This window comes from Haliotis asinina, chromosome 6, assembly GCF_037392515.1.
Source record: "Haliotis asinina isolate JCU_RB_2024 chromosome 6, JCU_Hal_asi_v2, whole genome shotgun sequence".
In the NCBI taxonomy this organism is placed as follows: Eukaryota; Metazoa; Mollusca; class Gastropoda; order Lepetellida; family Haliotidae; genus Haliotis; species Haliotis asinina.
The window spans coordinates 64674267-64688123 of record NC_090285.1 but is presented as its reverse complement, the minus strand read 5'-3'; the positions used below and the strand labels follow the sequence as shown (position 1 = coordinate 64688123).

General features: G+C 39.5%; 1 protein-coding gene across 1 annotated transcript in view; it reads right to left on the bottom strand.

Moving 5' to 3' along the window:
* Positions 1-4864: 4864 nt before the first annotated feature.
* LOC137288200 (large ribosomal subunit protein uL23m-like) overlaps positions 4865-13857 on the bottom strand; it is an 18342-nt gene continuing 9349 nt past the window's right edge. The window contains exons 3-5 of the mRNA XM_067820641.1: positions 11467-11549; positions 6782-6858; positions 4865-5303 (exon numbers count right to left, since the gene is read on the bottom strand). Coding sequence (XP_067676742.1) covers positions 5148-5303; positions 6782-6858; positions 11467-11549 — 316 coding nt within the window. The 3' untranslated portion in view covers positions 4865-5147. The remainder of the gene's footprint in view (positions 5304-6781; positions 6859-11466; positions 11550-13857) is intronic.

Sequence of the window (13857 nt, the reverse complement as noted above, 5' to 3'; positions counted from 1 at the left end):
AAGTTACAAAGTCCACGTTTGTAATTTATTTTTCTACACAGTCCCCTTCCAAGTTCACACACTTTCGCCAGCGATGCTGCAAGGCCCAAATCCCGGTCAGGAAGAAATCTTCTTCAGCTACCCTAAAAAAATCAGTCACAGCGGAAATGACGTCATCATTACTTGCAAAATGGCGACCGGCGAGTTCCTTTTTCATTTTGGGGAACAGGTGGAAGTCAGAAGGAGCCAAATCAGGTGAATAAGGAGGATGGTCAATGAGTTCAAAGCCACAATCGCGGATTGTTGACTTGGCTTTCTTCGGAGCTGGTGAATCAGGATGCTTCCACTGTTTTGACTGTAGTTTTGTTTCTGGTTGAAAGTGATGTATCCAGGTCTCATCCATGGTTACAAATCGTGCCACAAAATCATCAGGATCTGCTTCAGAACGACACAAATTGTCAAGGGACGTCTGGAACCTGACACGTTTCTGTTCTGCTGTCAAGAGCTTTGGCACCCATCTTGCAGAAACTTTAGTCATTCTTAATTCGTTGGTGATAATATGCTCAACCCTCTCATGAGAGATGCCCACTACACTAGCAATATGTCGAGTAGTCAATCATCAATCATCCATCAACATATGGAGCACTCGCATGATGTTTTCTGGAGTGGTTGCTGTTGAAGGCCTTCTTGAGCGTGGGTCATCATCAAGGCTTTGTCTGCCACGCTTAAATTCTGCAGCCCACTTCTTTACTGTGGAAAATGAAGGAGCATCATCACCTAGAGTGGAGACCATGTCAGCATGTATCTGTGTTGGGGACATCCCTTTCTTTTGCAAGTACTTGATGACTGCCCTGTATTCAGTTTTGTCCATTTCTGATGATTTCAGAGGGTAGGTTTACCAAAAGAGCTGTAGTTGAGATAAAACTATTAGTATGTTTGTAGTTCTTGTGTCTATGATTCACTAAATGATTGTCCTCATTGGTGGCAAACACCTGTCTCTACCTGGTGGGGAAAAACCACTCAGGCTGAGAACTTTTCAGCCAACCCTCGTACCTATAAGCCTGTCTCAGAGAAGACCTGGGGACACCTCCGCAACAGATTGTGTCAAGTGAGCTTTCTTGTCCAGCAGCCAGCTACACTCCTCAGACGGGAGTGAAGCATTCAGACCAGCATATCCGATTTCTGTATCTTGAAAAAGAAGCAGGTCTTCTAATTCCTATCCGGCAAATTGGGTATCCAACATATTCTTGTGGACATTCTACAGACCAGGTTGTTTCTGAGCTGTATGGCAAGATACTCCTAAGAAAGAGTACCATATAGAAATAATGGTGGCTCTCTGGGGTTCATGAATGCTACACAAATCAAAATTTCACAATTGAGATGGCTAAGAAACAACAAATTCATTGTTAAAATTAGACGAAATAAGTTTACTTAGAGTTCCCTTGATTCAACCTCCTATGCAGGTGCCCCTTCGTGCTTCATGCAGTTCGTAGCAAAACCAAAGACAAAGATCTGATTATTAGGAGCTTGCAGACTGCCATAAAAGTTCAACACTACCTTCATTGGTGAAGTTGACATGTAAAAAACAAGTCTGTATCTTACAAACAGGAATTCTAGTTACCAAATGCATTTACAATGACAGTTCGATCAAATCAGCTGATGTCATCATAGTTCATAGTCCATTATCATAGTTTCAAAAACACTTTTCATTTTTGTAAATGCAAAATGTATTTCAAAATGGAGATTTTGCTTTTGTGATGTATTAAATATGCCCATATTTATTGCCTTGAATTACAATGATACAGCTTACAATCATTGTTAGACCCAGAGGAGAGTCTTTCAGTTAGCGTTTCCGTGGAGTTTGGGATTATCCTTGGTATTTATTTTTGTAGATTTCTAATCTGTCTATGGAAAGATGTCAGCTCTGTAGTGTGTATCAACAGAATGTGTGTGGCAGGTGAAGATGAGGTCGAGAACATGAACTGTTGTAGTTTGATATTAGCCACACATAAAACAAACTTCAGTGGGTTATGTTTGAAATCAGGCATACGGTACAAGATTCATTATTATTGATGATCAGGGATTTATCTAGAATTTTTAGTCGAGTGTCCAATGCAGCATATTTGTAAAAGGGATGTATCTTTTCCAAAATTTGGAAACAAGTTCAAACTGAGATGTACATTTGACCTTGTTTCATTTGCAAAAATAAAAAAATATTACAGCTTGAATTAAAAGATTGGATTTGTGAGAAAAATTTGGCCTGCAAAAACACCTTGATAAGTAGAGAATCTCACCCAAGCGTCTACTGAGATCAAATATATCAGCATGAGTTGATAAAGTAACTAATATGTGAGGTGTGCCAAAGATATCGTTACCTTTATCAGTGAGTGTTGATATAATTGATATCAGTAGACACGAGGGTGAGATTTTATTTATCATCCAAAATCATTCTTCATTAGTTTTCAGTGAAAAAAGTATGTTTCTGAACACAGCACTGCCATTAGATTTGCATTGCAGTGATGTCATAGCATTTTGTCATCAATTTCATGATGTCATAGCATTGTCAGAGCATTGTGCAAAATCTACTTCCAAAACAATATCTCCTTGGAGATGTCATCTGATCTCATGCAAGTGATATCTCCTGTGGAACACAGTTTTGGATGATAAATCCCTGTGCACAGTGTTGATCCAAAAAATGTATACTTCTAGATCATTGAAGAGATGTTTCACATTGCAGCAATAACAAGAATGGGCAGGTTCCAGTGCTTAATATATCTAAAGATCCAGTTGGCGTTGCTTTTGAATCTTACAAGTGCTTGTCTATTCTGTTGTCAGCTCAAGAATCCTACAGTTTGAATGGTTCAGATGCCTTTGGCAGAAGTCGCATGATTGACACCAAAATTGTAGAATATGGGTGGAAGGCAAATAAATGGTTTGATCTTACTTGATATCAAATTTATTCTCTGAAATGGAGTTGTTTGTTAACTCTGAACAGAAATCAGTTATCATGTGTCAGAAAAGGGCAAAAGGAAAACAAAAATATTTGACAGAAGTGTTCAACAGCCAAACAATTTAAAAATTTTATGATGATGATACACCACAGATCTGTATTGAGGGACTGCAATAGGTCTCTGAAAGTATGTGATTAATGTCTCAGTTTTCCTTTTTAATGGAACATTATGTATCTAGGTTTGACCTCATCTTCAGCTATCCCAGCACGTGAAGCACAGTGGTGACAACTAGGACAATAACTGAAGACAGTACTGGCAACTGTCATGTGTAGGGTCCTTTTGTACATTATTTATTTTGTAAATATACGGTGATTTTATGCAAAATAAAACATTTGGTTTATGCATGAGACAGATGCTACATCATGAGCCGAATAATACCAGCTATTTTTGTGTGATAATGTTGATGACATTAAATAAACATTATGAAAGTCAACTGTGTTGTCATGTGGGAGCATTATCTTTTCTTACTTCTATGCCCTTACTAGTTGACATTCTTTCCTCCTACATAGTCAGTACTTCACAAGTGTTCTTCACTTCGTGAAGCCTGTGATAATTCATATTAGAACTGGTCTTCAGCAACCCATGCAAACAAGAGGCAACTGATGTGCTCGGTGCTGACTTGAAGACATATCATTGCATCCCAGTTGGATAGACTGGTGGTCAAAGTGTTGATCACTAGATTGTCTTTCACACTCGATTAGAGCAGACATGTTGCTAAGTCAATCCACTGCAGCGTTAAACAACAAACAAATCAATCTGTGGATACATATTGAACTTTGTGATAGTGTCATTGTCTTAACGACAGCCCGGTTCCAGCAACAGGGAAACACTGCACACAGGAAAAAGCACCCTGATAACATTGGCAATATTCCTCACACAACATATGCCTCTCTTTTGTCATCCACATTACTCCAGTGCCAAGGAACGGTAATGTCCATACTCAGATTGTGCAGGCACCAGATGCCTAAGATTTGTACCTGACCTCATCAATCAGCCTTCAGAAAAGACATAATTCAACATAGCTATGTATGCATGGTTGATGGAGGGACATAAGGTGTACAAAACAGTAAAGACTGACAATGTTTCACCCTCATCTGACATGCTTGTTGCATCTGTCAGCTTCTAAACCAAGGTATTCCACAAGCTAAGACAGAATATCTTGTCTCTGCCAGCTTCACTGTTCACTCCATCGTCAGGTCACTGCATTTTGGAATATCAGTAGTTACAGACTTTTTGTGGCAATTTGGCTTTTATACTCCAATATCTGTGTTTCTGGAGTTGTATATGTTGCTAGCTTGACACTTTAAAAAAGCAATGGTTCAATAACAGTTATGTTATCACTAACTTGAACCGCTATCTTACAAAGCTGAGAAGACACCTGTAGAGAAACCATGTAAGTATGAACCTGCAAGAGTTCATCTGGGCACTGTTGTATCAGAAGAGTTTTAATACCAATCATTTAATAACCATTGCATGCATATAAGATTTGTCTGCATCAAGATCTCCTTTCTATAAAGGGCAATGGGCTAGCCAAGTCATCAAAGCATTGGCTCATCATGTCAAAGGTATGAAGTCGATTGAAGCCCATTTCTTGCATAAAACCTCACTCACTCACTCACTCACTCACTCACTCACTCACTCACTCACTCACTCACTCACTCACTCACTCACTCACTCACTCACTCACTCACTCACTCACTCACTCACTCACTCACTCACTCACTCACTCACTCACCCACCCACCCACCCACCCACCCACCCACCCACCCACCAAGACTTTGTTACTTTGAAAAGAAGATATTTTGCTGTGGCTAAACCTGAAATTATTAAGATGAAGCCGCCAAGCTTGACTGTAAAGAACACCACCACCATTGCACTGTTTACAGAATGTATTATTTACATGAATGATAAATGCAGGAGACAAGATCAAGAGTACCTACTGCAAACATTTGAAACAAGCACCTGGCAATGAGCCAAGTCAACACATGAATGTCCAGCTAGTCTGTTGGATCTCAACCAAGCATTCAGTCCTGAGATAGGAGCCATTTGCAGCTCAGTTCTGGCCATCTGAACCTTATGATTGCAGGACAGATCACTCTCCAGTCACTACACAGCCATCTATAAATGCACATACACACACGGATTCGGTTCATGTTGTTATCTGAACCACGGGGGTAAACTGGTTCTGTCCCAGTACTTCCGCTGTTCTACTTCTTGGTCCCGTTTCGTCTTTTTGAATTCATCCACTTCTTTCTCAGTCGGAGGCTTTGAATCGACAAAGAGATCTGGGAACTCAAATGTGTAGCCATCTCCCTGTAAGAGACAAAATTAGGGCTAACTGTAAACCGAGCAAACAACAAGTTTCTTCACTTGTTCATTTGCCCGAGTGGGATAAAGGAATATGCACAATTTGTAAACGCACAAACCAACTTGAAGGAATATGCACCATTTTTTAATGCACAAAATTACTTTAAAAACTGAATACTGATACCTCCATCTGGAATGGAGTCCATTATCCTCTGAGAGAACTTCTACATTCACTATACAAAAACTGATAGAATCATTATTATTTTTCTGGATATATATTTGTCAGGATTCAAACCCACACTGTTGGACTAAGACACCTAATCGCCAGCACACAAAGTCAGCCGCCCAACCCAATCAGTCACCCCAACTTCCGTGGTTAGGCGAATGACTTTGTGTGCTGATGCTTAAGTCCCTGACTCTGACGTTGTGAGTTTGAATCCTGGAATGGACTCAACCCAACAAAAGTACAAGAATCTCTACTTTACTGACAAAGTGAAATTCCAAATGTAGCAAATATTTTTTATCCCCAATATATTCACGATCCCTACTTGTTCTTGTTCAGTACTTATAAATCAGTTTTGTCTGTCAGAAAAAGATAAAGATATCAACATCAAAAGAACAGCAGCAAATAAATGTCAAGCACCCACCAAAGTTGAGATAATGTAATTAAATTATCCCCTATCCAACTCTATTTAACACAAAGGAATACCATGGAATCACATGCAAGATCACTGTAAAGATGTCCCTTATAGGATACCAAGGATACAGATGGTAACAAAGGCCATCACTCCTCCCACTGGTCAGCCATACAAACAATGGAAGTGTAATTACAACTCTCAGGACAACAATGGGCTTGATGACAACACACTACTTAGCTCCAGCGCTAAAACACCACAACCAAAATGGCCTTGACTGGAACGCCCATCATTGTCTTGATAATGTGTAAGATATGTCTACCATTAGGAAGATCATAGTTGTGACTTGTGTGCAGCCTCTATCATGTCTATTGCACTTTTTAACATTGATAATAACCAGATCATGGGATGGCTTCATTCCTGGTTGTATTTAACATGTTTGGTGCCTGTTTAGGCATTTCAACCATGGAAACATGACAATACTGACATTACTTCTAGTTGTGACATGTTATATATGCACCATGTTACACAGCTTGATAGACAGTGTAGATGTTGACCCACACTGGTGATCTACGCAATAGGTTTTAGTCTGTAAAAATATGGCTAGTTAGAGAAATAGAAAACAAAATCAAGAACTTTTAGATTGTTTTGTTTTTCAAAACTGTATATGAATATATATGAATATGATGCAAGAATAACTGAAGCTTGTCCGTTTGTGAAACCTATTGTAACTTACAGCATACACAGCTAAAGCATATTCCATGTTTTTATGCTTTATTTATGCACTAAAGAAGTCAGTGTAAACCAGTCATCTCTAAGTCTGGTATAACTTGTAGTATCTTCACTCACCAGCTGTACATATGCTACCTTAGTGTCCTCCTCCCGAGCTACAACAGTGCCCTTGGATGGGTGCTTGATGTCCTCTCCTATAGTACAAGAAAACAACAGCCTTTATGGACAGATGACACACGCCTCTGCAATATATGTCGGATATTTCGCTGCGGTGTGGACACACAGTGGCTCATCAGGTGAGGAGAAAAACCCAGCACATCACACTATCATATATTCTTGGTACAAAACAAAAAATTTGGATATAAAAGAGGCAACAGCTGAGGATCAGGTTGTTTCAATGTGACCTTGCTGTCTGTAGGATTATGCTATCAGCCCTTGGTGAATGTATGATTAAGCTATCAACACCCTGGTGAAAGTATGTTCATGCTATTACTACCCTGGTGAATTTATGTTCATGCTATCAACCCTTCAGTGAATGTATGTTCATGCTACCACCCCCTGGTGAATGTATGTTCATGCGATCAACCCTTCAGTGAATGTATGTTCATGCTACAAACCCTTCAGTGAATGTATGTTCATGCTATCAACACCCTGGTGAATGTATGTTCATGCTATCAAGCCTTCAGTGAATGTATATTCAAGCTACCAACCCCTGGTGAATGTATATTCATGCTATCAACCACCCAGTGAATGTATTATTATGCTATCAAACCCTCATGATTGTATGTTCATACTGTCTATACCTTGTGAATGTTTGTTCATGCTATCAACCCCTGGATAAATGTATGATTATACTATCACCCCTCTGTGAATGTATGTTCATGCTATCAACTCCCTGATGAATGTATGATTATCCTATCAAAACCCTAGTGAATGTGTTCATACTATGAGCACCCTGATGGTTGTATGTTTCATACAATCAAACCCTCGGTGAATTTATGTGCATTCATGCTATCAACTTGCAAATGACTATATGTTTCATGCTATCAACCCCTGGTAACTGAATGTTCATGGTATGAACTCCCTGGTGACCATATGTTTATGGTGTTCAAGTGCCTAACCTGTTGGTTGTCTGACACAGGCTTGTAGCTGGAATATTGCTAATAAACATTTATTTTAATTAGGGTGTCTCAGCAGGGTAAACTAACACATGAAAACAGCACCTGTTGAGGTTATATACTCATTAAGGTGCACACAAGTAAGGCCAAGTGAGCACTACTTTCAGTGTTCACAAACAAGCATGATGGCTTCACCCATGACCCCTGACAATCATGTCCAAGTTCACCATACAGAATCTTCAGAAACTACAGGTAATTGTTGCAATCATAACAGTAGTCACAGACACTGAGAACAGTGCCCAAGAAGGACATAGTCGTTTTACAACACTTGGCAACTGAGAATGTAAGGGATCTGTTTCCATGTCTGTGCTGGTACACCCTGAAGCTTCATGCCTGACAAACCAAAAGAACCTGTCAGTATATGGTTTATTTATCCTCCATAGGCAAGAGAAATATTGTTGAGAATACAAACAGTGCATGCTATAAATATTGAATATGTAGTAAGATTGCAACACTGATGTTATCTACAGCTTGGCTTGAATTAATATTTATGTCATTTGAACTTATTTATCATCAAGGCTTTTAGACGTCAGCTGGGGCAATGGAAGTGTCTACACAGTGTCTGTCACAGACATTTCAACAAAGGACACCCTCTCACTGCAGTTTAGTTTGTAGTTTGGTGTGCATGAAGCAAACACTACACAAGGTGATGTTCTGACAGATAGTACAGATAATCCATGAAGTCTATGGGTCCACTGTTTGCTAGGGTGCACCACAGATTGTCCCTGATGTCGATGGGGTAGTCACAGGCAGTCATGATGTGGATCAGTGGATCCACGTACAAGAGGCCGCACCTGTCACATAGTATCACATCAAGGTATGCATCTTTGTAGGCGGAACACATCTTGATAAGGAATGAACAGCTGTTCTTGAAGATGGTGTCGATTTTATGTCCAAGCTGGATGCACAATTAGACTTGGGTGGATTTGGGAAAAGAGTGAAAGTTCACATCACTAGATATCGTGTGTGTCCATGCTGCAGTATCGTAAGATCTCACTTCTTTCTTGATGATCCTCTTCCAGAAACTATAGGTTGGAAAATGTCCAGTACTGATGTAATTATCAGCAGATTGTTGGAGTGAATTCTTCTGAAGTAATCTGTAAATGTCTGGTATAAATCCTTTTGCATCTGATGTGACTCTGATGGTATTGGAGCATCCTAGAGGTAAGTATGGGTGGAGTTGTTGATTCACTGTTATCATTTTCCCAAAGAATATCAGTTTCTTGGTGTCTATGTAAGCTTCATGTGGTTGGAGACCAAGCAAGCAACAAGACAGGTTCGGGTTCATCTTGAGAGATCCTGGATGCACTTAACGTGTCTAAAGAAACGGTCACTACGGTAAGTCTCAGGCTCATGTGAGTCATTATCCAAAAGTTTTTGCGATAAAGTCTTCTCTAGAAATATTGCTGACATTTCCATCAGTACATAACAAAATGTTAGGAACTCACGGCTTGCTGGTTCTGAGTGTACCTCCATTACTCTGTGTTGCTAGTTAAAAGTGTACCTCCATTACTCCGTCTTGCTGGTTTAGGGTGTACCTCCATTACCCTGCTGCTGGTTCAGAGTGTTCCTCCATTATTCTGTGTTGATGGCCAAATGTTTTGGTGTGTATAGAGAAAAGTGGAAGGAGAGTAATGAAAGGTTTTTAAAGTTCTGTTCCTGAAAGGAGCACAACACCAATTTCAGTCTCTGCCAAACTTGTTACCATGGAAACTATTTTATTCAGAATACCCAACAAACTACCAAAAGGCACACCATCAAATCATCAACCAAAAGCCTTGCAGGGGATAATATCAGATGCCATCAAACATATGTGACAAATCATGATTTTATATTTTCAAACTCAATGACACCACCACTCAGCAATTTCTTCCAGATAAATGTCTCTATTCCCTGACAAATAACATAAAGTGAATCCTCATGTTCATAATCTAGAACATATTGACTAGAATCTGATGTTTATACAACCCATTCTCTGCAGCAGTGTGTATTGTCCTGTATGTATTGTTGCAAGTCTTCATCAATGTTGAACTCACTGAGAGCTCATCACCTGTGACCACACAACCAGTGATTGCACTTTCTCCTGCCACTTAGATCAATACACCAGTTCCAGGTGAACCTGACCATCCTTCACCCACTTAGGTCCCAGCTCATAGTGAATTATACAAGGTATTGACCAAACTGGACTCGCTGCCATCCTTACATAACCAGCCATTGATTGGCTAACAGGCCCACTGATGCAGAGTGCCAGAACACAGGGCAAGGTGGTCTGAACGGCATCAGGTGGGCTTTTATTAAATGGTCTATATTTATGGTGATTCCATTTAGTGAAATTTGAGCATCTGTTTTTGTCCAAAACCTAGTGACAAACATTGGAATAAATGTGTACACTATGCTACGCTACACTACCCTACTAGATACATGTATTTGTATAGCGCCAATATCCAGTTGGTTCAACTCCTCAAGGATGCTTTGTTTTTTCCTCAATCATTGGATGTCCATCACAACAGCATATAGTATTTTCAATCTTAACTCCTTGGGGATCATACAACTCTTACAGCCTACCAGGCGCACCAAGTTAATGTGGCTTTCCCATCCTAACGAGGTACCCAATCACAGCTGGGTGGACTGGGACAGATAGTCACAGTACTTTGTCCATGTTTACTGTATGTTGCTGTACTCGCAACTAGGTGTTTGCATGTGCACTAGGGGTTGAGACAACTCTGAGAGAGTCTGCACACAAGGTTGACTCCAAGGTTTTTCACACACAATCACAGGTGGACTCAATCCCGGCACTTGCAAGCTTGCTGGATTAGTAGCCTGGTGCCTTAGACAGCTTACCCACCGCTCCCCCAAATGTTTTTAGTAACAAAGAAAGATAAAAAAAAAGGCTGGATCAGGCTAACCAGAGACAATATACTGGGGCGGCAGTTATTCTGAAGGCTGGCTTCACACATTGTACCCATGTGGGGAATCGAACTCAGGGTTTCAATGTGATGAGCAAATGCTGTAACCACTAAGCTAACACAACTCGCCTGAAATGATGAGTGATGACTACCTGAGACAGAACAGAGCTTTAAGGAAGTTAATTTTGAAAAGTACTGTAGAACATGATGCTCCAATGACACTATCGCTAATGTTACTTGGAAGTCCAATATGACTTCTCAATAGAATGAACACCTTTCAAACTTTTACTGATCAGTCAAAACCTTTTCAGTTATCAGTAACTTGTGTCTGTTTCTCTGATCTCTCTTTAACATTCCTACACCTTTCTATTCCTTCTTAACATGTATGAAACTAAAAAAGCATGTATGAAAATATTAGGGAACAGGTATTTTCATTTGGATAACCTGAAATGAATAACCCCTAATCCCTTTCACATATGTGAATAAAAAATGTTTAAATCAATCATATGCTCCACTGCATCATTGTGCACCACACCTATCACCACAGAGAGAAACTTTATCCACAAGACGCCTTATGTCTTGATAAAACTGCAAGCAGCAGGCCTCAGTAGACAAATGACATCTAATTTATCAAGATGAATTGTGGCATGCAAAACACTTTTCATCTCAACTTTGAGCTATTGTGTTCATGGGCTTACACTAAGTGAACTCGACTCACCTTGTTTGACTGCTGTTCTAACACACATCACGGGGACGTTGTAGATCTTTTCCAGGTACTGTTTGATGTCCAATATACTCATCCTGAAAAGCCCCAGAACAACTGATGTCATCAGATTATCTCACAACAAAAGAAAAGGACAAATAAACATCTCCCTGAAATAGTACAGCCCGTTGGGATCTGACCCGTTTTCTCATGTATCCCATCCCATGTAAGCATTATCTGCCTTCTGTAGTATGACACTGTTTACTGAGCATTCTTACACAGACAGACCATAACAATATAGGTCTTAGATTTTCAAAGCTCTCTTAGCACTAAGTGTGTGACACAATGTGTGAAGCCTATTTATGTTGAGTGATATTGCTGGAATATTGCTGGAATATTGCTGGAATATTGCTGGAATATTGCTAAAAGCAGCGTAAAACTACACCCACTCACTATGTTGGGAATGATTCCCTTTGGTTTATAGATGGGCATTTCAGACTGCTAATAAAGCACACAATGTAAAACTTTGTCCATAAATAGTGACTTTCCTCTTCATTTTATTCAATACAATGCATTTTTACCTACCTGACTTAAGAAAACAACTTGTCCTGTCTAATTTTCCACCTTGATTTTTATGACATAATCATGATGTATTTGATGTTAATGTTTAGTGGACTATTCACTGAGAAGAGATAAATAGCCAAAAAAGATAACTCTGCTTTATTATCATTGCAAAATTTAAAAGCTACATTTTGAGAAGATTTGAAATGAAATCTAAGTTTATTTGCAGTTTGAAACCGTAAGCAGAAATTATCTAGTAGCCCACTTACAAGTAGGATACCATAATTTGATTACTTGTCCCAGGCATCAGGTATTGAGATTTTTTAACCCCTGAACATGATTACGCATGGATTTGTGTGCATGTGTGGATGTGCTAATTAATACCAGTGGTCGGTAAAGTAATAGCATTTGAAATTGTGAGCAATGATATGAGCGCTGAGTCTCTCTAGTAGATGCACTGAGTGAGTGAGTGAGTGAGTGAGTTTAGTTTTACGCCGCACTCAGCAATATTCCAGCTATATGGCGGCGGTCTGTAAATAATCGAGTCTGAACCAGACTATCCACTGATCAACAACATGAGCATCCATCTGCACAATTGGGAACTGATGACATGTGTCAACCAAGTCAGCAAGCCTGACCACCCGATCCCGTTAGTCGCCTCTTACGACAAGCTGAATCGCCTTTTATGGCAAGCATGGGTTGCTGAAGGCCTATTCTACCCCAGGACCTTCACGGGTCAGATTCACCTCATACCACCTGCTTACTGGAGACTGGGAACTTCCATTCCTTTGTCAGTTAGGAAGCAGTGAAAGTAGATATATTCCTCCATTTAAAGGAAACTCACACTCATTCAGTTCTTTCACCCAACCAATCTCATACTCCAGCTGCTAAAGAATAAATATTTTTCGCAATATAGATGCTAATAAAGTATAAATAGTATTTTATTGTCAGTGTTAATTCAATCAGTGAACTGATCCATAAACATCAATGCTACCAGAGAAGGCAAAATAGCATCTATTCTTCTAATAACTGAATGTAAGATGGAAGCCCAATGTATTCCAGGGACACCAAGACAATGATTCTCTCATACTGCAACCTGACCCCCAGTTCCCATTACATACCTGATGAGCTTCCTACTTTGTTAACAAATTACCTGACTAGGTGTTAATGACTCCTTCATTGTTGCACCTGAGCTGCTAATGAATAGTACTAGTACTAGCAGTACTAAACTTAGCTCCTAATAACAACTCTCATTGGTTGTCTTATGCGCAAATCAGAGATCGATACACTGTCATCCATCATTATAAAACAGAAGGTAACGTAACACTGGAAAAAACTTCTGTTAGTACTGTGAGGATCAAGCAATAGCATCTAGATTGTGGAGAAAGCAAAATGGATTTCATGAAAAATGTGATAAAGGATTTTGGAAGGGCTCTTTTCCTAAGAAGAGTGTTTACTTAAGCCAAAAATTTCATTAATTTAAACATTAACATCTAATCTGGCACCAAAGCAAGTAAAAACTTGTCTTACTGTTTAATTATCCACCCAACAAATATTTTCAGTAATTATCAAGAAACAGTTTAAAAAGCAAGTTCTAAAACCCGTATTCGCAGTTTAGTTTCCAACGTTTCCAACATTTCCAACAAATCTCACAGCCCAATCCTTGTCCTGTGCAGTCAGTGAACATGATGCACCAGTAATGTATATGAATAATGTTTTGAGCTTAATTCACCAAGAGAACTTCAATTCCTATGTTATACAAGATTAATTTTCCTAGACAAATGGTGATGATACAGTCCATTTTATCTGTGCCTTCAAAAGCAGTGTTCATCAAACATGACAAAG